At 42.8% G+C, this 26,184-nt stretch overlaps 1 protein-coding gene across 4 annotated transcripts in view; it reads right to left on the bottom strand.

Annotated features, from left to right (window-relative positions):
* Positions 1-26,184, bottom strand: part of KIAA1549 (KIAA1549 ortholog) — a 151,420-nt gene that overhangs the window by 69,644 nt on the left and 55,592 nt on the right. For all 4 annotated transcript variants that reach the window (XR_007479353.1, XR_007479352.1, XM_033432375.2 and 1 more), the window contains exons 2-9: positions 19,515-22,208; positions 18,328-18,416; positions 16,850-17,027; positions 14,857-14,987; positions 12,446-12,629; positions 11,263-11,322; positions 9,915-10,063; positions 1,742-1,919 (exon numbers count right to left, since the gene is read on the bottom strand). Coding sequence is in view for 2 of the 4 variants with exons in the window: in XM_033432375.2 (XP_033288266.1) it covers positions 1,742-1,919; positions 9,915-10,063; positions 11,263-11,322; positions 12,446-12,629; positions 14,857-14,987; positions 16,850-17,027; positions 18,328-18,416; positions 19,515-22,208 (3,663 nt within the window). In the remaining 2 variants the exon portion in view is untranslated. The remainder of the gene's footprint in view (positions 1-1,741; positions 1,920-9,914; positions 10,064-11,262; positions 11,323-12,445; positions 12,630-14,856; positions 14,988-16,849; positions 17,028-18,327; positions 18,417-19,514; positions 22,209-26,184) is intronic.

Here is a 26,184-nt window from a genome sequence, read left to right as displayed (position 1 = left end):
ACTTTTATGCTCTTTTCATATCCTATAATGGTTAACACGTGCTATGGGATCACAATGTTTTTACTCAAAGATGTAACAATAAAAAGATGCTTAGTGCTGGTTTAAGTTCGGGTTTCGGCCTCTTAGAGAGTGACCAGGGAGGGGCGCAAGCCCTCTCAGGCACAAGCGCTATGAAAGCAGCACAAATCACAAAGCAACGACTGTGCGGGAAATGGAGAAAGTGGCAAAGTGTTAAAATTTTGCATTTTTTAATTTGACCTGAATATAGTTTGTATATGTAGTTCATTTAGCATGAAAACAGCTGACAATAGAGGAGTGACACAACCAAACTGAGGAGCTGAGACAACTGGGTCCTCTTCTTAGCTCTAACCTAGTAAAACCTTGTGACTCGTCAAAACGAGGGCCTGACATCAAGTCCGCAGCTGTTTTGGGGCTGGCCCTGGTGTTGGCTTAGGCTCCCAATCCCAGGACTGTTGGTTTTCAGCATGAAACTGAGGCAAGAGGAGTGCAAGAGCAGATGAAAGTAGTCTTGAAAGGTGCCCAGAGCCTACTGCAAGCAATCTTTTCTAAAAAGTGAAGTGCTTAGCTGGAGTGGGGCACTCGTCCGACAATCAGAAATGTCACATATGAAGAAATACAAGTAAACGCTTCATTATTTTTTTTCTCACTGCTTTGAAATAGAACACACTAATATACAGTCATATCTCAAACACGCAAACACAAAGCACCAATGGTTATTTGCTTCAACTCTCCCATCGTCACCTATAAAATGGAGAAAGTGTGCCCATGGCCCTCATCCTGGTTAGTTTCCAGGGTCAAGTATAGCTCTTACAAAGGACATTCCATCATGGAGGATAATTTCAAAGCTGTCATTTGTTAAAAACTGCCTTCATCGCCGAAGTTTCTCGGGAGTTTTTCAACACTCTCTGATGCTAAATTCCTTCTGAACATTTAGTTATCCCTTTACTGTTGGGAGCAAGTTTCTCTGAGCTCTTACAAGGATTGCTCCCAGGATTATAAAGGAAAAACACCCACATCAAAATAGTAGTCTGATTTATAAAGGTATATTTAGAGAAATATACTCTTCCATGCCTCTCCTTTTCAATTTTAAATACCCCAAATCTATGAGTTGGGGAACAACGGCACTGAGAGTAGCCATTGCCAGGGGAGCAGGAGCCTAGACTCTTCCAACAATAATAAAGAAATACCAAAATACCTCTTTCTAAATTATGAGTGATATGAGGACAGGGTGGGAGAGAAACAGGATTGAAAAGGGTAAGAATCAAGGACTTCTTTGTGTTAAAAGACCCAGAAGGAAGCCAATAAATGCAGAGGGTACCTCCCAGCTTCCTGCGTGACTCACTGTCCCCATCAACATTCAAAATATGACATGTAAGAGTTTGGAATATATACAGAGAAAACACATTATTTTACCTAAGACAAAAATTTTTTTAAATAGTACAGGAGGAGGGGAAAATTATTAAAGTTAACTCAAGCTACTAAAACTCACTATAACACTATGAATATAAAATGCTGGGTAGGAAAAAGAACAGCGAATGCTACAACTGCATGCAATCAAAATAAAGAAGGTCTTGGCAAATTAATTTTAATGACTGACCTCTTATATCTACTATGCGAACGTAAGAATGCTTTAAATTCAGAGTTTATTGTCAGAAAAAGACTGGCTTTTGACTCCAGCACAGCACAGATGACTGTGAGGGGCCACACCTCACGCACTTACGTTGGGCAACAGCTCCTTGAATTCGGTAACCCAAGATGATGGCTGCTCTCTGGATATCTATCTTGTTAATCAGATCTGAAGACTTGACTGCACTGAGTCTTTCTCCATCTTGATCCTCCACAAAGTAGATGAGCTGCACAGGATTATCATCTCCCTCGAGCCTTGACACATTTACCACCTGAAAGATAACAGAAACTATTAGCATTTTAGAAGCTCATGTTTCCAGACGCCCTTTCTTGGGGCACTCAATCTTGACTGTGTTACTCAGGATTTATTCCTATCCCTAATAAGGTCATTACACCATTCCAGATCCCAGAATGCCCAAGACGCTCTCTTGATGGGAATAACAGTCAAAATGAAAGTTCCTCTGTGCAGAAAAACAAATGTGCTTTGTCTTGCTCGAAGTCTTCTCTGAGACGAAGGGGCAAGCAGGGTACAGAGAACATACCAAGTCCAGCCTACAATAGCCACCAACCAGCTCCAACAGGTCATGGGAGGGCACTGTTGTCCTCCCAACATCAACCATAACAGTTAGGTACATCCCTGGTTCTCTGAAACTATTGATGGTTCTAGCCAATCCTTTCTCAAATCTATTAGCATTTTCTCCCTGTTCTTCTAGGGCAGGGTTTCTCAACCTTAGTACTATTGCCATTTTTGATCCAGATAATTCTTTGATGTGGGGCACTATCCCAAGTATAGTAGAATGTTTAGCAGCATCTCTGCCCTCTACTCCCTCAATGCCAGTAGCAACAGCCATGCCCCTCCTCACCAGTTGTGACAACCAAAAATGTCTCCAGACACTGCCAAATGTACCCTGGGGGGGCAAAGTGATCCCCAGTTGAGAACCACTGCTCTTGAAATAATAAATATCATAAATTCTTTAATATCCCACTCCCAAAAAGGGATAGATCATCTAGACAGGAATCAATAAGCAAACAGCAGATGTGAACAATGCTATAGACCAAATGAACCTAACAAACATATAGAACATTCTATCCAGTAGCAACACAATACACATTCTTCTCACATGCACATGGAACATTTTCTAGGGCAGATCATATGTTAGGCCACAAAACAAGTCTCAACAATTCCAAAAAGACAGAAATTATATCAAGTATCTTTTCTGACCACAACGGTATGAAACTAGAATCAATAATGGGAGGAAAGCTGGAAAATTCACCAATACTTGGAAATGAAACAACACACTCCTGAACAACCAGTGAACAACAACAAAAAAATCAAAAGGGAAATTTAAAAAATATCTTGAGACAAATTAAAATGGAAACACAACATATCAAAACTTACAGGATGCAGCAAAAGCACTTACAAGAGGAAAGTTTACAGCTATAAATGAAATCAAGAAAAAAGAAAGATCTCAAATAAATAACCTAACATTACACCTCAAGAAACTAGAAAAAGAAGAACAAACTTAGCCCAAAGTTAGCAGAAGGGAGGAAATAATAAAGACTAGCATGGAAATAAGTGAAATAGAGAACAGGAAAACAATAGAAGAGATTAACAAAACTAAGAGTCAGTTCTTTGAAAAGATAAACAAAATTGACAATTTAGCTAGACTAACCAATAAAAAGAGATAGGACTCAAAAACTATAAATGAAAGAGAAGACATTACATCAGATACCACAGAAATACAAAGGATCAAAAGAGACTACTATGAACATTACATGCCAACAAATTTGACAACCTAGAAGAAATGGATAAATTCCTGGCCATATACACCCTACCAAGACTGGATCATGATGAAATAGGAAATCTGAACAGACCAATAATGAGTAAGGAAATTAAATCAGTAATCACAAACTTCCCAGCAAAGAAAATCCCAGGACCAGATGGTTTCACTGATGAATTCTACCAAACATTTAAAGAAGAATTAATGCCAATCCTCAAAATTTTCCTAAAAATTGAAGAAGCGGAAACACTCTCAAATTCATTTTACGACACTAACATTACCTTAATACCAAAGCCAGGTAAAGACACTATAAAAAAAGAAAACTACAGGCCAATATCTCGAAGGAATACAGATGCAAAAATTCTCAACAAAACATTAGCAAATCAAATTCAACAGCATATTATAAGTATCACGTACCATGATCAAGTGAGATTCACAACATATGCAAATCAATAAATATGATACATCACATTAATAAATGAAAGATAAAAACCACATGATCATATCAATAGATGCAAAAAAAGCATTTGACAAAATTCAACATCCATTCATGATAAAAACTCTCAACAAATTGAGTATAGAAGGAACATACCTCTACATAGAAAAGGCCATATATGACAAACCCACAGCTAACATTGTACTCAATGGTGAAAGGTTGAAAGCTTTTCCTTTATGATCAGGAATAAGATGAGATCATCCACTCTCACTATTCCTATTCAACACATTACTAGAAATCCTAGCCAGAGCAATCAGGCAAGAAAAAGAAATAAAAGGCATCCAAATTGAAAAGGAAGAAGTAAAACCATCTCTGTTTGCAGATGACATGATCTTATATCTAGAAAACCCTAAAGAATCCACTAAAACACTATCAGAATGAGTAAGTAAATTCAGTAAAGTTGCAGGATATAAAATAAACATACAGAAATCAGTTGTATTTCTATACACTAATAACAAAGTATCTGAAAAAGAAACAAACAGTCCCACTCACAATAGCCTCAAAAAAAATAAACTATTTAGGAATAAATTTAACCAAGGAGATAAAGATCTGTATACTGAAATATATAAGACATGATGAAAGAAACTGAAGAACACACAAATAAATGAAAATACATCCCATGCTCATGGATCAAAAGAATTAATAATGTTAAAATGTCCATACTATCCAAAGCTATCTATAGATTCAATGCAATCCCTATCAAAATTCCAATGGCATTTTTTTACAGAAATAAACAATCCTAAAATTCATATGGAACCACAAAAGACCCTGGTGACTAAGGAGCCAAGAATAATCAATGGGGAAAAGACAGTCTCTTCAATAAATGTTGTTGGGAAAACTAGATATTCACATCCAAAAGAATGAAATTGGATACCATCTTACTCACAAAAATTAACTCCAAATGGAAACACCTAAAACCATAAAACTCCTACAAGAAAATATATGGCAAAAGCTCCTTGACATTCATCTTGGCAATGATTTTTTGGATAAGACACCCAAAGCACAAGCAACAAAGCAAAAATAAACAAATGGGACTACATCAAACTAAAAAGCTTTTGTACAGCAAAAGAAACAATCAACAAAATGACGAGGCAACCTATGAAATGGGAGAAAACATTTATAAATCATTATTTGATGAGGGGTTACTATCCAAAATATATTAAGGAACTCATATAACTCAATAGCAAAAAAAAAAAATAATCTGGGTAACATATGGGCATAGGATCTGAACAGACATTTTTCCAAAGATACAGAAATGGCCAACAGGTACATGAAAAGGTACTCAACATCACTAATCATCAGGGAAATGCAAATCAAAACCACGGTGAGATATCACCTCACACCTGTCAGAATGGCTATTATCAAAAGGACAGGAGATAAGTGGTGGTGAGGATGTAGAGAAAAGGGAATCCTCATGCACTGTTGGTGGAAATGTAAACTGGTACAGCCTCTATGGAAAACAGTATGGAGGTTCCTCAAAAATTTAAAACTAGAACTAGCATATGGACCAACAATTCCACTTTTGGGATTTCCAAAGGAAATGAAATCACTATCTTGAAAACATATCTGCACCCCATGTTCACTGTAACATTATTTACAACAGGCAGGACATGGAAAAAAACCTAACTGTCCATCTATGGACGCATGGATAAAGAAAATGTGGTATGGTACATAATACATACCCACACGTACACACACAATGGAGTATTATTCATCCATAAAAAAGAAGAAAATCCTGTCATTTGCAACTACATAGGATGAACCTTGGAGGCATTATGCTAAGTGAAATAAGTCCAGCAGAAAAAGACAAATACTGTATGATCTCACACATATGTGGAATCTAAAAAAGCCAAACTCACAGAAAGAGTGTACTGGTGGTTGCCAGGGGTGGAGAGTAAGGGAAATGGATGATGGTGGTCAAAAGGGGTACACTTCCAGCCATAAAGTTCTGGGTATCTAAAGTACAGCATGGTGACTATAGTTAACAATACTGTATTGCATACTTGAAATCTGCTAAGACAGTAGATCTTAAAAGTTCTCACCACACACACACACAAAAGATAACTATGTGAGCGATGGATATGTTATCTTATTGTGATAATCATTTCACAATATATACATATACCAAATCATCACACTGTACACTTTATTATTTTTTTTTTAAGATGTTGGGGGTAGGAGTTTATTAATTAATTAATTTATTTTTGGTTGTGTTGGTCTTCGTTTCTGTGCGAGGGCGGGGGCCACTCTTCATCGCGATGCGTGGGCCTCTCACTGTCGCGGCCTCTCTTGTTGCGGAGCACAGGCTCCAGACGCGCAGGCTCAGTAGTTGTGGCTCACGGGCTTAGCTGCTCCACGGTATGTGGGATCCTCCCAGACCAGGGCTCGAACCCGTGTCCCCTGCATTAGCAGGCAGACTCTCAACCACTGCGCCACCAGGGAAGCCCCACACACTGTGCACTTTAAACTTACACAACGTTATGTGTCAATTACATCACAATCAAGCTGGAAAAAATTTCATAAATTCATAATCTGCTGGGTCAAACAGTACTCTGATTTGTCCCAAAATTTATATCCCTCTGGTGTTAACAGTGAAGTACTCTTACATTAGTACTTTAGAATCTAGTACACTCGATATATCACTGTTTTGCATAAATATAGCTTTCTATTTTGTTGCTATTTCTCTTAGTAATATGCAACAACTTTATGGCCCCTTTTAGACTGCAGCAAAATGGTGGACTGACGTTCTGAGAGAAAGATCAACGATAACTCCAAGCCCTCTATTTTGTACACGTAATTTGAATGTTTGGTCTCTACATTTGCCATTGGCAAAATGCAGCTGCTACTTTTCTAGCCACATGTACAGAACTGTAATAGTGCCCTGTGCTCTGGACACAGCTGCTGGCCTCCTTCTTTACCACTGGAAACTTTTGGCAAATCAACTATTTCATGATTTCATTGTGAACGCCTACTTCCAGATCATGTATAAAGATCCTTAACACAGGTCCAAACTCTCATCCCTGGAGAATCTGTTCTTTTTTTTTTTTTTTTTTTTTTGCGGTACGCGGGTCTCTCACTGTTGTGGCCTCTCCTGCTACAGAGCACAGGCTCCGGACGCGCAGGCTCAGCGGCCATGGCTCACGGGCCTAGCCGCTCCGCAGCATGTGGGATCTTCCTGGACCGGGGCATGAACCTGTGTCCCCTGCATTGGCAGGTGGACTCTCAACCACTGTGCCACCAGGGAAGCCCTGTTCTTTACAACTCTATATCTTGATAACGGCTCGCCTGTCTAGCCCTCTGTTTGCTGTTTCTAGGCTAGTTCCTTGACCACTTCTGCTCCCTAACCACCTACTTCTTTCCCTGGAACTGTGCTGCAGTGGTTAATTTTTATTAGCCTTCAGAATGGAATACTATAAAGGGCTACTGAAAAGCAATAGATTATATCCACCTGTTCCTCTACCTACATGCCTATTTATTCCATTTTAAAGTTCTGATAAGTTTTAGAAATGCTTCTTCTTGCAGAAACCATATACCCAAATATCCAATGATAGCCACCTTGAGTAAAGATTCTAGGGACTTCCCTGGTGGTTCAGTGGCTAAGACTCCATGCTCCCAAAGCAGGGGACCCGGGCTAGATCCCTGGTCAGGGAACTAGATCTCACATGCCGCAACTAAGACTCAACACAGCCAAATAAATAAATATTTTTTTAAAAAAATTCTATAAGCTTCTCCAATCTGAAAGTAACAGTCAGTAAAATCTAATCCCAGCATCCTTTCTAGATGACTTTTCATCAGATTCATATATAGAATCCATAAAACCATGGTATAATGGAGTCATCATTTGGGGCAACATTTTCAATTTCTTTTTTTTTTTTTTGCGCTAAGCGGGCCTCTCACTGCTGCAGCCTCTCCTGTTGCGGAGCACAGGCTCCGGACACGCAGGCCCAGCGGCCATGGCTCACGGGCCCAGCCGCTCTGCGGCATGTGGGATCTTCCCGGACCGGGGCACGAACCCGCGTCCCCTGCGTTGGCAGGTGGACTCTCAGCCACTGAGCCACCAGGGAAGCCCTCAATTTCATTTTTTTAAATATTTTCTGATTAAAATCACGTGTTCACTATACAAACTATATGTTCATTGGAGAAATTTTGAAAAACATGAAAAATAACTATAAAGAATAAAACAAAAATCACCTGAAATTCAATCAAAGAAAATCATTGTAAGCATTTTAGCATATTTCCTCCTGTTATTTTTTTCATGATTTGTATATTAATATTTGGATATACTGCACACTTTTTTTTTTTTTTTGCGGTACGCGGGCCTCTCACTGTTGTGGCCTCTCACGCCGCAGAGCACGGGCTCCGGATGTGCAGGCTCAGCGGCCATGGCTCACGGGCCCAGCCGCTCCACGGCATGTGGGATCCTCCCAGACCGGGGCACGAACCCGTGTCCCCTGCATCGGCAGGCGGACTCTCAACCGCTGCGCCACCAGGGAAGCCCCTGCACACATTCTTTTGTAGCCTCTCTTTACTTGAGCTTTTTTCTATATTCCCTCACTAACTAAAAAAAAAAACTGATAATGGGATTTTCCAACATATAAAGATTTCACTACAATTTTTTTGCCTATTCTCCAATTGCTGGACATTTAGGTTGTTCCAATACTTTCACTTTTACACATCATGTTTTGATGAAGAGTCCTGTACTGTTGTACATAAATTATCTACATCTTCGTGCTTGGTCACTCTAAAGGGGAAGAGACGTAGGGAACGGTTTCTAAGCAATCCATCAGATGGCACCGTTAGTCTGGGATGGCTTAGTTAGCTTCCATGAATCCCGCATTTCTATCTCAGGGAACTTGCAGAACTAATCAAGTTTTATGGTACTCTATAACTGTTTTATGTGCAGAAATTAACCTCCACCCAGACCTTGAGCTCTGTGAAGCCAGAGCTCCTAAATAAAGCAAGGCTTTTGTAATTCATTTTCATTTTTATTCTTAGTTTTATAGTTATTTTGTTTCATATCGCTCTCAATTTTTTAATGAGTTTTTAAATTTCCCTATATTCTACTGCATCCGGCAAAGGAACTATTATAGAAACCTAACAACCACCTTTCTGGGAGGGAAAATAAAGAGCAACACTTACAGGGGAAAACTTGGTAAAAGGGTTGAGGGATGATGATGATGGCAGCTCTCCACAAACTGCCCAGCTCCCCTACCCAGTGTCAGCTTCACATCTCTCTCTCTAAAGCCTCTAAACCACCGACCTCCCCACCCCTGCACGCCAGGGTTTCACCCTGGCTTCCTGTCTCCGAAACGCCATAGCTCTAAATATCCCCTTTTCCTAGCTCTACAAGTCAGCATTTGGTAAAGAAAAAAATCCAAAATAATGTAATTCACATGGAGATGGGAAGAAATTACAGCCCAACCCCCAGCTCTCTCTGAGTGTGTGCATTTTTAAAGGGGTCACTTTGGGATTCAAATGAATCTGTCACTTGTAACTTTCTGCCAGTTTAAGTAGTGAAGGCAATTTGGGTAACATGAGACAAGCAGGGCTGGCAGGAGGCAGAGAGGACAGAGTGCCAGAATAGAGGGCAGAACGTTTTCCTCTTTCCGGCCTCTCAAGGTCTCTTCCAGCTGAACCATTTGTCTCTGTGACGCTATCAATAATGCTTACCATTCCATAAAACTGACTACATTTTTGGTAATTAAAAAACTACTCTTTGAAAAATCAGGTCATCCAATGGTACGGCAACCCACTTATATATTCTTTTGCTGTGGTCCCCACAAGGCCATTTGCTGTACGGACCCTTACTAAGGACTTGGGAAACATCTGTCTAGACTCCAGTGGAACTGAAATGCTGACACGTTCAGTGGCTGCCTACGATAGCAATCAGTCTATTTAGCAGCATTTTTCCATTTGCATGAAGATACAGCCCATTTTTAGACGGCTCTCTCTCCTTCCCCTCCCCACTCTTTTGGCCTTCTTCTTCTTACCTGTACCATGCTGTTCCCGGCAGCGATGGTAGCCCTTCTCCACATCCGCCTTCTGGTGGAAACTTCGCTGAGCAGCTGGGCCAGTTTGCGCTCCATCTCAGCTTGAAACACTTCATTCTGGAGCTGCTTCTCAACAACACCCAGGAGGACTACATTTAAGGTGAAACACACACAGGCCCCAAAACGAGTTGGCAGTGGAGAGAAAAGGATGTGTGCACAAGAGAAATTAATGCAGGATTACTGTAAAATGCCAGTTCCCAGAAAGGAGACATTAAAAGGGGAAAGAGGCAAGCTGAACAGGGTGCGGGAGAGTCCAGGGAGGGTAGCCCACAGGCCTTATCTCTAAAGTTTACAAAGACCGGTGGCCAGAAGCCCCAGGAGCTCGGCCGTGCGGGAGCTTTGCAGCTCAGAGCTCCTACACAAGATCAAACGTTCCGTCTGCACGTATTGCAAAATTTCTGGAAATGGTTTGAGTTCATATCTTATCTTGACTCAAAATTTAGACTCATTAACTGACTCGAGATAAGGAGGCCTGTCTTCAGACATCTAGGTTATCTAAACAGACAACATCTTGTCAGCCTTTACAGGAGAAAAAAGCTTGTGCTTTCCAGCCAGAACTGGCTCAAATCCCCTGTGAGATAGGACCACGGGCAAGTCACTTAACCACTATGACAATTATCTGGAAAATAAGGCCACTGTACCATGCAAAGAGGTGGACCCTGTATATGCGATGTTGTATGTGAAGCAACGAGAGCTGGCAGGGTCCAGGAACCTGTCAGTGGTGACTATCCCCACTCTACAAGTTTCCTCCCCACGACCAGTTGCTTACTCACTGTGCTGCTTACATGCTGGGTACCCGCTGAGCATCCAACTATCTTTTACACTTCTGCATACCAAGTTAGAAAGCCTTTATTTGCAATGCCATAGCTATAAGTATCTGACCCAGGCCCACAAGACTTTAAAACATGCTTCTTATTGGCTCACCAAGTTACCTTATTTGTCCTTATAAAACCAGACATATGAGGCTTTTAGGGAAAAAAAGAGATCCTTGCTTCAGAAGCTTGTCCTATTCTGGTCAGAAGATGGTCAGTTCCTGTTAGACTTTGCCCTGAACTTGATGTATGAATTTTAAAGAAAGCCAGTCCTTTTTGTGCCGTAACTCAGTGGGACACGTTCCCACAGCCAAATTTGAATCCCTTTCTCATTCATTCTTTGCCAAGAATCTAAGGTACATTTTGCCCTGAATTTAGGACTCAGAAACAGGAAAGGCAGTATCCTTCTCAATACCCCCCCGCCACAGACTTCTCACGCTTACAGTTCCCAAAAACATTACGTAAGTTAAACATACCTGTTCTTACCCAAGAGGACTTCAACAACTGCGATAAGTTAAGCTGTGGGTACTGGAAGGCTACAAAAAGGAAAGGGTGAGAAAGGAAGAAAGATACGTAAAAAACCTGTCTGCAACAGTCAGAAGGGTGAGTGTTCTAGGGAGCGCTGGGTAAGTCACGGCACACTGCTTCTCCTATACCAATTAGCTCTGCCTATGGAAGAACAAAGTTCCAGGCTGGGGGGAAGGCAGGGTCAGTGGGAGGGTCCTGAGCACCTTAGTCTCCGGGAGAAAGAGGGAGAAATAGAAAGAAAGGGCTTACTCAAGTAACACGATGGGACACTACTTCACACACAGCTCACCCGTAAGCTTTTTTCAAGGGAAATGTCATTGTTCCAGAGCAATGAATTTTTCACGCCGTGCACCTCAGAGCCCTGGAATTTCCCAGCAATGACTCAGGCAGGGTAAAGTGACAATCTTCTATCACTGAAAGTTGCTATTTGTAAATAACCATTTTACCCCTGTCTACTTTTGCATTTTACAAGTTATTCCTTTCCATTTAATTAACAGTACACGAAAATACGACAAGAACCATTAAAACTTCTGGCCACTCCATTCTGAAAAAGAATTTGATATCTTTTTTGCCTGACTTCAACTCTGGAATCTACTGTATTTTAAACGTTTTGAAGTAAACGTTTCCCCTACCTCCACTCCATTTGCACTGTGAATTAAATCGCTTCCACCAGGAAGGAAGGTTTTGTTTGTTTTCATTTCTGTTTCTTTTTTCTTTTTAAGTGTACACACAGTGAACCCCACTCCTTCTGGTGTACAGTTTTATGGGTTTTGACAAATGCATGGACGTGTGGAACCACCACCACAATAAAAATACAAGACATTCTCATCACCCACCCCCCCCCGAAAATTGCTTTCCTCGCATCCTTCACCCCTGGAAACCACAAATCTGTTCTCAGTCTCTCTGGTTTCACCTTTTTCAGAACCAGTATAATCTTTGATAGTGCCCTTGGCTCTCTAAAGAGAATAATAAAGCAAGCCCAGTGGGAGAGGAGGGTTCTGGAGGCCCACCCTGGCATGATCTGAGAAGCTCCAATTTATATTCCAGATTTCTGTTAGCTATTTTACTTGAAAAGAAGAGGTCCACCAACACAAGCACTCGCAGCCGCGTCCCCAGGAGAGCAGCACTCACGTTCGGCAACCTGCAGCACTGGGTATCCCAGGTAGAAACTGAACTCCACCACGCTCAAGTTCCTTAGCATTTCGCTCACTTCAGACCCATTCAGAAATCCCTGCGAGCCTCTGACAGCAAAGACAATGTTCACTGGGCCCCGGCGAGGAGCCAGCCTTGAAGACCCCACAGTAATATTCAAGATCTGAAAGAAAGAAATCAGAATAATCTTCTAAAATAAATTAAAATGTCTAGCCAAAAGCCTGACTATGATTTTGCTCTCACAATTTCCCTCACCAAGGTCTTTTTAAAGACCTTTTTTTTTTGCGGTACGCGGGCCTCTCACTGTTGTGGCCTCTCCCGTTGCGGAGCACAGGCTCTGGACGCGCAGGCTCAGCGGCCACAGCTCACGGGCCGAGCCACTCCGCGTCATGTGGGATCTTCCCGGACCGGGGCACGAACCCGTGTCCCCCGCATCGGCAGGCGGACTCTCAACCACTGCGCCACCAGGGAAGCCCTAAAGGTGCATTTTTAAAGGAAGAGTAATTGGCTTCACAACCTGGTTCCCTTTTGTAATACTCTTAAACCCTTAGTTTATTGAAAATGTTTTTTACATTAAGTGGGGAACTGAGCACATGTATTTATAGTCCCTCCCCTTTTCTTTCCCACCCTAAATCCCACTGAAATAACAACAAGATGAACAAAGGGGAATAAATCCACAACAGCACTGAGAATGGAAGAAAACCAGAGATTCTGTCAAATTACTGAAAGATGGAGACAGGGTGGGATCATGTTGATACAAACCAGAACAGAGGGAACCGAGACTCCAAACACTCACAGGCACAGACCACAGTAGACTGAGAGTGGTCTCCCTCAGGGGCCCCAGGAGGCCTCCAGGGCAGAGATCTGCAGGAGCTGAGACCCTGATCCGGGTCACTAATTAAACACTGAGTGCCAACAGCTGAGTCGGTTGTCTCCCTCCCTTCTCCCTTCCAACTTCACACCCAGGCCAACTCAGAAGTGCCAGCAGCTCCACCTTCACCCCAGAAGCCCGAAGAACTGCTGCCTGAGGAAGATGAGCTCCCTGCCTAAGAGGACAGAAGACCCAGGGTGGCACGGCCCCCTAGGCAGGAAGGTGGGTGGAGTTAACTGCAGTGCACACAAGAGACAAAGAAAGAAAGAGAGTGAAAGAAAGAGCAGCTCTGCCATGAAAAACACACTAACTCACTCCATCCCCAGGGTACAGCCTCCTCATCTCACACGGCGGGCAGGGGTGCCCACGCTGGCTGTCCATGACCACACATTGCCTGGTACCCAGGGCTCCAATGAATCCTCCCATCAGGAGACAAGGCTTATGTAGACACAGAATCTACAGCTGAAGTGGAAAGATGAACAAGGTGCCAAAACTAACCACCTGCTTCCTCATTCCTAGAGACAGCCACCAACGGTCCACAGGTGATTACAGAAACCTAACAGCACCAAAGTCAAGGACCAAGATCGACACAGAACAATGGCAAACAAGGACCAAGATCAACACAGAACAATGGCAAATGCAGAGCAAACAGAGACAACTTAGTACACGGAAGACAACATATTAAAAATACTAATTAATGTCTCCAGAAACTTTCAAGGAAATATTGTATCATCATTCAAGATAAGCCTGCATCGTAACACGAAAGGCTGCAATGAAAAAAGAGCAAATAAAAATGAAAAAACAATGATGGCTAAAAGAAAATTCAATAGAGGGATTGAATAACAAAATGAACACATCTGAAGACTAAATTAATAACTTAGAGGACAAGGTTTAGAAATCTGGTAAAATAGGGAATTTTAAAAAGAAATGGAAAAAATAAGAAATAGGAAGGGTGAATCCAGGATCACCAAAATCTACTTAAAATGAATTTGAGAAAGAGAGAACGAAGAATATGGAGGGATAAATATCAAAGAAATGTAAAAACATCAGCAGTTTCCACGTAATACATACAAAACCTATCCTTTGATTCGTAGCTGTATTCTGTTTTTAGAGCGAAGAACTGCATTTCATGGTATTCCATGAAACGAAATTCCATAATATGAAACGCTAGTGTATTTAGGCATTTCCCCCATTGGATAGTTAAGTTGATACTTAAAGTTGATATTTAAGTTCTTTTCCGGAACATTCTTGCATTTCCTACATGGGCTCATCTCTCTTCAGCTCACCATATCTGAACTCCCTGGTTATTGGGCTCCTCTACAATGTTCAAATATACTTAGCCTATTCATGCTCTGTGGACTCGATGCCATGGAAAGAGATGACTTCTAATCCATGTGAACTAAATCTCCTCTGCTGGAGGGAATTAGTAAGAGTTAAGTGTGTCTTAAACAAAACATTATGAAACTAGCTCCTCTTTAAAAGATAAAGCATCTTGTCCTGCATTCAGTGCTATTCTCACCTGCACTGTGAGGTTATACGTCCCCTGGTGGTGTTTTCTCACTTCAGAGAGAGCTATCATCAGGCCTTTCTCGATGCGCTGGGTGAAGTTGCAGAAGCCCGTATCCACACTCTGAGGCACAAACTGCAGTACTGAAAAGGACAGTATCACAGTCCCATGAACAAGGTGTTTCTTTAGTATTAAGTAATGAGGAGAGGGACAAAATAGTGTGTAAATCAATGACCTCTGATCCACAGTACAGGATTAAGTACTATGGTGTGTTATTATTTTTTAATTGAGATATAGTTGATGTACATTATTATATAAGTTTCAGGTGTATAACACAGTGATTCACAATTTTTAAAGGTAATACTCCATCCATAGTTATTATAAAATATTGGCTATATTCCCTGTATTGTACAATATGTCCTTGAAGCTTATTTATTTTATACATAGTAGTTTGTACCTCTTAATCCCCTACCCCTATATTGCCCCTCCCACCTTGCCTCTCTCAACTGGTAACCACTAGTTTGCTCTCTGTATCTATGAGTCTGTTTCTTGTTATATTCACTAGCTTGTTTTATTTTTTAGATTCCACATATAAGTGGTATCATACAGTATTTGTCTTTGTCTGACGTATTTCACTTAGTATAATACACTCTAAGTCCATCCATGTTGCTACAAATGGCAAAATTTTCATTCTTTTTTATGGCTGAGTAGTATCCCATTGTGTGTGTGTGTGTGTGTGTGTGTGTGTGTGTGTGTGTGTGTGTGTACCACATCTTCTTTATCCATTCATCTGTTGAGGGGCACTTGGGTTGTTTCCATATCTTGCCAACTATAAATAATGCTGCTATGAACACTGGGGTGCATGTATCTTTTCAAATTAGTGTTTTCTTTTTTTTTGAATACATACCCAAGAGTGGAACTGCTGGGTCATATGGTAGTTCTATTTTTAGTTTCTTGAGAAACCTTCATTCTGTTTTCCATAGTGGCTGCACCAATTTACATTCCTACCAACAGTGTACGAGGGTCTATGATATGTTATTTGTATGTATCATATCATGGAAATGTAGCAAGCCAACTGTACCAAATGACTACACGCAAGGTGAAGGTGACTTGTATCATTTTAAAATGGAAAAATATCTAAGATAATAATTGGAGCATCAAAAGATGCAACACTGAAACATTTCAAATAGAAATAAATTCATTAGAGATGAATTCTTAAGTATTTATGGGTGAAACGACATGATACCTGGTATTGTTTTAAAACACTCTAGCTTCCTCAAAAAAAGTTTGTGTGACATACATGAAACAAAATTGGGAAAATGCTGATAATTTTTAAAGTTTGTACGGGCATGGGTGGGCTAAATATGGTATTCTCTCTACTTTTGTATATGTTTAAAAACGTCCATGATAGAAAGTTAAATGAGGGGACTTCCCTGGCTGTCCAGTAGTTAAGACTCCACGCTTCCACTGCAGGGGACATGGGTTCGATCCCTGGTCGGGGAACTAAGATGCGACATGCAGTTCAGCACAGCCAAAAGAAAAAGTTAAATGACATTGAGGAATCACTGTTAATTTTAGGGGGTGTGATAATGATATTGTGGACATATGTATGTGTATGTGTGCACGTATATGTATGTATGTGCATATGTTACGTGTGTGTGTATATATGTTTAATAGTCTTATCTTTTAGAGGCATAGGCTGAAATATTTATGAATGAGATGACATGATGCCGTATCAAAATAACATGAGAGGAGGGAGTGTCAATGGAGGTGTAGATGTAACAGAAGTGGCTAGGAGTTGAAAATTGTTGAAGCCATACAATGAGTACCTGGGATGCATTAAACTATTCTGTGTACTTTTGTACATGCTGGAAATTCTCCATAATTATGAAGTTTTTTGAAATTTAACAAATTTTAACATAATCCTCCCCAAATTATTTTGAAACACAAAAAATAAAGTGAAATTCTATTTACAAATCAAAACAACTATGCTCAATTTTCTTACCCGTTTGAACTTGGAACCTGGACTCTGGCATAAGGAAGGAGGGTTTCACAGCCAAGATTAAAGGAGTCTGGTCACGAACAAGTTTACTATTTATAAGTACATTTATGACTGATATTGCTGTGTAAACGAACGGACCAGATGTTACCAGAAAAGTGAAGTCAGCGAACAGTTCATAAACCTATGAAAATAAAAAATGCAAAAGATGATAATTATTAAATTTGAGGGTACCATAATTCAAACTTAAAGGAAATCATACTGAGTAGAAAAATAATAAAGTTAAAAAAATAAATAGTTTTAAATGAAGGGGTATTGCTTCAGAGATAATTAAAATTTTATTTTAGTTATGCCTCTTACATATCTGTCAACTTTCTCAAAAACAGCACAAAATTACAAGAGCAAGGACAGTGCAAAAGAAGAGTCAATAATATGAACTGAATAAGGAACTAAGGAGAATTAGAGGTGTTTTACTGTACTTACCCCCCATAAAAAGGAGCACTTACTCTACTAAGTAGAGCTGTCCAAAAGAAACATGTGAGGCACATATGCAATTTTTAAATTTCTAGTGGCCACATTAAAAAAAATAAAAAGAAACAGGTGGGGGCTTCCCTGGTGGCACAGTGGTTGGGAGTCCGCCTGCCGATGCAGGGGACGCGGGTTCATGCCCCGGTCCGGGAGGATCCCGCATGCCGCGGAGCAGCTGGGCCCGTGAGCCATGGCCGCTGGGCCTGCATGTCCAGAGCCTGTGCTCCGCGGCGGGAGAGGCCACAGCAGTGAGGGGCCCGTGTACCGCCAAAAAAAAAAAAAAAAAAGAAAGAAACAGGTGAAATTAATTTTAAAAACATTTTTACTTAAGCCAATATATCTGACATGTCATTTCAACTGTAGGCAATGCAAAAAATTATTGAGCTATTTTACATTCCTTTTTGCACTAAGTCTTTGAAATCTGGTGTGTATTTTGCACTGACAGCACATCTCACTTGGAACAAGCCCCATTTCACATGCTCAACAGCCACACGTGGCTCACGGCTCTGCTCGGGATGGTGCAGGCCTAGAGCGGGGCTTTCTGAGCTTATCAGGAGAGAGAAGGCACCAGCAGACGTCCGGCAAAAAACATCTAGAAATCTATCTCTATCTCACTCAATGTACAGAAACATACATACGCACTCACTCTAAACTCTAATCCAAGCCCTTCCATGTACATAAAGGGAAGCGAGATCATTAGGTCATCACCCCAAACTCTGGTCTTAGAGCCCTTTGTTCCAGCTCTGCCAGCACATCCCCGTGATGGACTAAACCTGGCCTCATCTGGGGACAGAAGGGGCTTCCCTGGAGAAGCAATCTTTGAGCAGAGATCCAAAGGACGAGTAGGTGTCCACCAGGAGAAGGGAGGGGAGAGAGGAAAGCAAATGTCCCACTCCCGTTATGATGTGCATTCGACTCGGACTCCCCCACCAGACTTCCATGCCGCAGGCACCCACCTTGAGCTCCACCACACGGTTGAAGTGGTTCCTCAACACCTCTTTGATGGACATAATGATGTACTCCTGCACAGCTCTGCGGGCCAGCACTGCAAATCAGCTCAGCGTCATTATGAACAGGCAGAGGATCGACGGCCCTCCCTGGTCTCAGCATGGAGAAAAAAGACCCAGCGCATTCTCCTCCCTCCTCCCCTCCACCTTCCCTGTCCGTCCGCTGCATTCCTGCTCCACCTCTCCTGCCACCTTCTCCCCCTTCTTCCTTTCTGTCCCCCATCCCCATCGACACCAATACACAGAGCCAGGTTACTGATAGCCACATGCCGTACTTCAGTACATATGAACAGGGCACCAATGCGCAACTTGCCACTTCTCAGGAGGAACAAGGGGGAGAGTCTGATCAAGGGGCCACAGTCACCAGACTTGTTCAGACATGACATCAAAGGTATTCCAGCTTCATGGGACTAAAGCAGCCGGCAGCTGCAAGGGAAGCTGCTGCCTGTCGGCTGGTGCCTCGGACTGCAGGCTGGGGAGAAGGTTGGAGGCTGTGACCCAATTCAGAGGATACTGAGCCACTCCACGTTCCTCTGCTCCAAGTGACATTTACAGGACTATATAAGAACAAAGCGGCCCCTCCTTTCCAGGAAAAGTCAGAACAGTAAATGAGTAAGAAATTGCAATGGTGGCCCTTACACATTTGCCTAACTGACTGCTTGAACGAAACGTGAAGGTGTTTTGCTTTACCCGTGTCATCTACGCATCCAATGGGTTATGAGCTCCAAAGACAAACATCCCAGCAAACATTTCTAAGGCTCTTTTAAATCTTTCCTTTGTTTTCATTGCTACTAATCTGTAATATTTTGTGGACGCTTCTTATATGCTGGGCACTGGGTTAAATATTTTATATGCATTAATGCATTTAAATCTTTATAATAACCCAAAGAAGGAGGTGCTACCATCATCCCTGCTTAACCGTTGAGGAAACTGAGGCTTAGAGAAGCCTCACTGCCTAACTGTCCGCAGAACTCATGGGAGCTGGCAAAGCAGTGAGGAAGGACTACAACCCAGGAGTCGTCTGGGTCCAAAACCTACACTCTTTGCCACGATGCCATACATCACATAAGCATTTCGTATAAACACCTTTGGAAGATCGCCCCAACCCAGAGAAGTGATGTGAAGCAGGGCCTTACCAGTTGTGATCAAATAGGCATCAGGAACCGTAATATCACACACATACGGCGACTTGGTGGTGACCAGCGCAGGAGTATGAACCGTCGCTTCGGGAGCGGGGGTGGTCGCGGGATGAAGGGATGGCGGGGGGAGAACCATGCTGCCCTCCTGACGGTTCTGACCCACAGTTCTGCTGTTCAGGGTGGTGTGAAGAGAATTCTCAGGGCCAGCACTGGTATCAGATGTGCTCAGTTCAGTGGAGGTGTTCCTCGGTAAGTCTGTGGGTGTGAATGATGGGCCACGCGTACCACCTGGCTCTGTAGGCAGAGGCGAGCGGATCACCTCAGGAAGAAACGAGGATGCTGATGGCAGGTACCCAGTGCTGACCAGCACTGTGGTGACAGGGATGACTTCAGAGAAAGAGGGTAAGACGGACGTGGGATCGTTCACAGCACTGATACCATCATCAGAAGGTGTCAGGGTTGAAAAGACAGAAGATTCAGTTAAAACGGGTGTGGTAGGAACAGCAGTCAGAAGTGATGTTAAGTGAGTTTCAGCCGTCAAAATGGGCTCCGAACTGGAGGGCACCAGTGTGGTGACTGCAGATTCATGGGACGTGAGTGAAAACTCAAAATAGGAGGTAGTTGCAGTGAAAGCTGAGGTAAAATGAGCTTCGCCATCTGTGGGTGACACTGTGGGTGCTTCAGAAAACTTTGGAGAACTGGAGGGAAAGCTGGAGGGTAGTGACATTTCAGAGTAACTAGGGAGAAAAGTGAAGCTGCTTAAAGGAAGATCTGAGCTTGGCCAGAGCTGAGAAAAGTCAAGGTTTGTGGAATTGGGAACAGAAAGCTGAGGTGACCGAGAACTGACAGAGTTGGTCAACGAAAGTGTCGCAACCAAGGTAGAAAATGCCTGAGAAATGACGGTGGACAGATCACTTGACCTCGGAGACGGAGAAGCAAGTACTTCTGAAGATGGAGAGACCCAGCTGCTGAATTCCAGTGGCGGAGTGGAGAGAAAGCTGGATGTAAAATCCCAAATACTTGCACTTTCACGTTGGGAAAAACCGGCAGGTTCTCCGTCAGGAAAAAGCGAAGGCTGTGCCGACAGGTCCAAACTGTAAGACGTAAGAAGACCTGGGCCTCTGACGGCAAGCGATGGGGTGTTTTTATTTGCTGTGATGGGGAAGGAAGAGTCAAGGAGAGCACCTGGGGTGACCGAGGAAAGCACGGCTGTCACACTGGATGGCATTACTTGAGTTTCGGCGACAGAGGAGGAGGCAGAAGCAGCAGCGTCAGGTGACACAGGCACAGAGAGGTGGCCCTGGGGAGGGTACACCTGTGCGGTCATCACACTACTCATTTCCCCCTCAGCTGAAATACCGACGCTCGTTGCTGAGATTTCCAGAGATGGAGAAGAGAGGGGAACCATCGGTCTTGAGGGGAAAAGTGTATGAAATTCTCGCGGGCCCTCGTCAAATTCAGAGAAGTCCACCATGACGCTGCTCGGTGGAGAGATGCTGCTCACCTCTGAGAGGGTCAGGGACAGGGTCTCGGCACCATCCCCGGACCCCACGTCCTTCTCCGTGAGGCTCGCTGACAGCACGGGCCGAGGCGACACTGCAGTGCACGACACGCACCACGTGTACGGTCTGAAAGAAGACACTGGGCTCCAGACGTGAGTGTCACCTGCACCACTTGGGACCACTGAATGGCCAGGCAGTTCTGATGCCTCACTGGAGCTGGCGGGAAGACAGGGGTTATATGAAACACCGGCTGATTGAGTAGAGAACAATCCAGACACGAGAGGAGTTGAAAACAAAGCCAAACGCGCACTGCTGCTGCCAAAGGCAAGGGCCGTCTGGGACAGAGCCGCAGAGCCGCGAGCGCCTGGAGAGACGGCTTCATCCAGACTTCGACCCAAAGCGGTAGTCACATCAGAGTATCTGTCTGTACCTGCGGCCAGAGCATCCTCTGGAGGCGGTGAGACCTGCCCTGACGGGGGAGGAGGCTGCCGAGTGACACCATCATGTGGCGGTCGAGGCTCGGAATACCGCGAGCTGAGGAGGGTTTCTGCGCCCTCTGCTCCTGAAGCCATGATCTCCGGCAAAGTCCTACTTGAAACGTGCCCGTAAGCGTCAGTAGGATGAAACACCAAGTTCCTGCTAGGAGTTGGAATTATGCCCTTGGAAGTGGGAAAAGCTGACCGAAAAGCACTGAAATGATCGGGGGACTCAGCAGACACCGTTGGCTGTTGCACTGTGTTTTGCCAGGCTGATGTCACTTCTTCATCTTGTAAAGAAATGATGGGTAACGACGGAGTCGGCATGGAGTCTAACGTTTCTCTGAGCAGCCCTGGCAGACCGAGTGTGACGTATCGTACGGGAGAAACCACGCGGGAAGTGGTCCAGGAAGTCTCTGGCAAAAAGTTATCCATTTCATCATCATCTATGACCTCGTTGCTCGTCACTGACACATAATTTGCCACAAAGATGCTGTGATCTGCTGTACTTTGGGTCCATTTTCCTTGGTTAAAAAAGTTTGTATCAAAAGTACTGGCAGATGGAGATGATCTCACATGGAGAGAACTGCTTTGCTGGGACCCTGGAGCGGTTTCTGTTAAGGCCACGTGTGCAGTGCTGTGCTCGGTGCTTTCCCTTGGCATGAACTCCAAGGAGGATAAAGAAAGGTTGTGCTGTTCCAGAGGGAGCTCATCTACAAAGAAAATAACAGCTGAGTTTAGCTGCAAGGCAATGAAAGTCATACTGCTAACATTTTGTTTCAGATATAAAGATATCCTCAATCAACAGATATCCACTCACTGTGAACAGCCACGATTCACGGTTAGAAGTTAACCAACTGGAAGTCAGAAATTGCCACCGTTACTGTCAGCATAATACCTGTGAACAGTCGTACATCTGAGCACTTTTACTTAAGCGTGTGTGTGTGTGTGTGTGTGTGTGTGTGTGTGTGCGCGTGTACACACTGACATGTTTCTCTTACTTTCTAGCAACACCACAGAATACTATAAATGGAAGAGACCTTAAGGGCCTGTCTTGTCTGTTCTCTCTCATTTATAACATGAGAAAGAGAGGTTCAGAGAAGGTAACTAAATCAATTACGTGATCACCCGGACAGAGGTGGAGCTGGAATCTGCGCATAAGCCTGCCTTGACTCCCAAGCCCATGTCCTTTTTCTTCCATAAGAGTTGGCTCTTACGAGAAATGATCGTGACCACTCTGACAGCATCACTTACTACCCAGGGAAGAGGGTTCAGCAGTTTCCTAGTCATAGGACCTTCCACATCCAGACCTCAGACTACCTCCAGGCTCACCTCTCATCATTCCCTGCTCCACTCTCATGCCTTCCCAACCATACTCTGGCCGAATGAGCTACCCAGATTCTCTGTGGCTTGGTGTTTTGCACATTCTTCTCTCTCTGCCTGGGATGCCCTTCCCTGGCTCTCCACCTGGATTACTCCTACCGGCCCTGCAGATGCAGCACAGATACTACCTCCCTCCTCATTACTCCAAAGCTGGGTTAGTGCCTCTCCCTAGGTTCTACCTGTCACATCCCTGATCGTGCCCCACTGAAATGAACTGTCTGCTCATTATACTCTTGAGATTCTTGAGGACAGAAACTGTTGATCTGTTTCCCCAGTGCCTAGCACAGTGAGTGACATATACTAAGAGCTCGATAAACATCTGTTAAGTGAATGAACACATCAATGAACGAATGAATGGTGTCTGAGGACCAAGTTCTGATATGTGCCAAAAGCATCCCATCATCCTCTCAAACTTTCATATTCTTCATCCTTGTGACAGCTGTCACTACCCTTTAAGTGGCTTAGGTATCTCCACCTGTAATTCAGATACACTGTATAGAGAGGCAGGAAATGTGATGGCCCAGACCCCTGATGAAGGCCCAGGGCACAGGTCCTAGAGGAACACTGAAACAGAGAGCTTAGAGGGACACTGGGCCAGACAGCCTGATGCTCAAGCATGACTGCAAAGTTAAAACTTACAAAACACCTAAGAAATAAGGTTTTATGAAAAAGAGTCAAGAGAAACCTCCCCAAAAAGTAAACAAAAAGAAACCCACACAAACAGTATCAGATCTGGAAAGACTTCAGATATTGGAATTATAGGATACATTTTTTTTTTTTTTTTTGGTGGTACGCGGGCCTCTCACTGCTGTGGCCTCTCCCGTTGCGGAGCACAGCTTCCAGACGTGCAGGCTCAGCGGCCATGGCTCACAGGACCAGCCGCTCCACGACACATGGGATCTTCCCGGACCGGAGCACGAACCCGTGTCCCCTGCATCGGCAGGCGGACTCTCAACTACTGCGCCACCAGGGAAGCCCTAGGATACATTTTTGAAAGTGTGTTTAATTCATTTAAAATAATAAAGAAGGGACTGAAAACATGAGTAAGGAGCAAGAGGCTATGAAGAATGGTCAGAAAGATTTGAAAAACCAAAAGAATATTTGGAAATGAACAATATAATAATTAAAATTTTTAAACTCAATATACAATATGTAATAAACAATAAACAAATTTAGACACAGCTGAAGAGAGATTTAGTGGACTGGGGGACAGACCTGGAAATTACTCAGAATGTAGCACAGAGAAACAAAAAGAGGAGAAATGTAAAAAAGAGAAGAGATATGAACACAGAATGAGTCCAACACATATTTGAACAAAGTTTTAAAAAACAGTAATGGAAGGAATTGGGCAGAGACAATATTCAAAGAGACAGTGCTAAGAACTGTCCAAAACAGTAGGAGACATGAATCCTTGAATTCAGGAAGACAAAGAATCCCAAACCAGGTGAATTTTTTTTAAAAACCCATACCTACACACATGATGATACCACAGAACACCAAAGACAAAGAGAAACTGTACAGGCAGTCAGAGAAAAGGAATGGCAATTACACGATGAGATAACTACTTCACAGAACTAGGGGCCAACTGACAATGAAATAACATCTTCAAAGTGCTGAGAGAAGACACTGACATCTAGATGTGAATAAACAGCAATACTCTCCATTTGCTAAAATAAGGACATTTTCAGGGCTTCCCTGGTGGCGCAGTGGTTGAGAGTCCGCCTGCCGATGCAGGGGACACGGGTTCGTGCCCCGGTCTGGGAAGATCCCACGTGCCGCGGAGCGGCTAGGCCCATGAGCCATGGCCACTGAGCCTGCGCGTCCGGAGCCTGTGCTCCACAACGGGAGAGGCCACAATGAGAGGCCCGCATACCACAAAAAAAAAAAAAAAAAAAAAGGACATTTTCAGATGTAAAAAAAGTGGTTATACCAACAGAAGAAGTCTTTCTAAACAAGGATACATTGATACTTCAAAAGAAAAGGTAATTATCCCAGAGGGAAGATCTGAGAAGAGAGAATAAACAAATGATAAAAATATGGTTAAATCTAAACAAACATTGATGGTATAAACGAACAATAATACTACGTAATTTGTAAGGTTACAAAAGATGTAACATAGAGTTAAAATAGCTTGTTACATTGCACAGAAGCTGAAATGGGGGCGTCCAAAGGAATTTGTGACTCACTAGCAGAGATGAAAATCAAGAGTTAAGACAAAATTCTATGAACAGATTTTGTGTGTATACACCAAACTCTGTAACTGATATTTAGTCATATATTTATATAGATGAAATATTTCTAGCTGGTTCCATTAGCATCTGAAAGTTACAAACTTGCAGCAGATAGAAGCTGCTTACTTTTTTATTGGCGTATAGTTGATTTACAATGTTGTGTTAGTTTCAGGTGTACAGCAAAGTGAATCATTCATATATATATGTATATATCCTCTTTCTTTTAGATTCTTTTCCCATATAGGTCTTTACAGAGTATTGAGTAGAGTGCCCTGTGCTATACAGTAGGTCCTTATTATCTATTTTATATATAGTACTGTGTATGTGTCAATCCCAATCTCCCAATTTATCCCTCTCCCCCCTGGTAACCATAAGTTTGTTTTTTACATCTGTAACTCTATTTCCGTTCCGTAGATAAGTTCATTTGTATGCTTTTTTTAGATTCCACATATAAGTGATATCATATGATATTTGTCCTTCTCTGTCTGACTTACTTCACTCAGTATGACAATCTCTAGGTCCATCCATGTTGGTGCAAATGGCATCTTTCATTCTTTTATGGCTGGGTAATATTCCACTGCATATATGTACCACATCTTCTTTATCCATTCCTCTGTTGACAGACATTTAGGTTGCTTCCGTGTCCTGGCTATTGTAAATAGTGCTGCAGTGAACGCTGGGGTGCATGTATCTTTTCAAATTATGGTTTTCTCTGGATATATGCCCAGGAGTGAGATTGCTGGGTCATATGGCGCCCTGTTTTTTTTTAAGGAAACTCCATACTGTTCTCCATAGTGGCTGTACCAATTTACATCCCCACCAACAGTGTAGGAGGGTTCCCTCTTCTCCATATTCTTTTCAGCATTTATTGTTTGCAAATTTTTTTGATGATGGCCATTCCAACTGGTGTGAGGTAATACCTCATTGTAGTTTTGATTTGCATTTCTCTAATAATTAGTGATGTTGAGCATCTTTTCATGTGCTTTTGAGCTGCCAGTATGTCTTCTTTGGAGAAATGTCTATTTAGATCTTCTGCCCATTTTTTTGATTGGGTTGTTTGTTTTTTTGATATGGA

This window comes from Orcinus orca, chromosome 9, assembly GCF_937001465.1.
Source record: "Orcinus orca chromosome 9, mOrcOrc1.1, whole genome shotgun sequence".
NCBI classification, from domain to species: domain Eukaryota; kingdom Metazoa; phylum Chordata; class Mammalia; order Artiodactyla; family Delphinidae; genus Orcinus; species Orcinus orca.
This window is presented reverse-complemented; position numbering and strand designations above follow the sequence as displayed.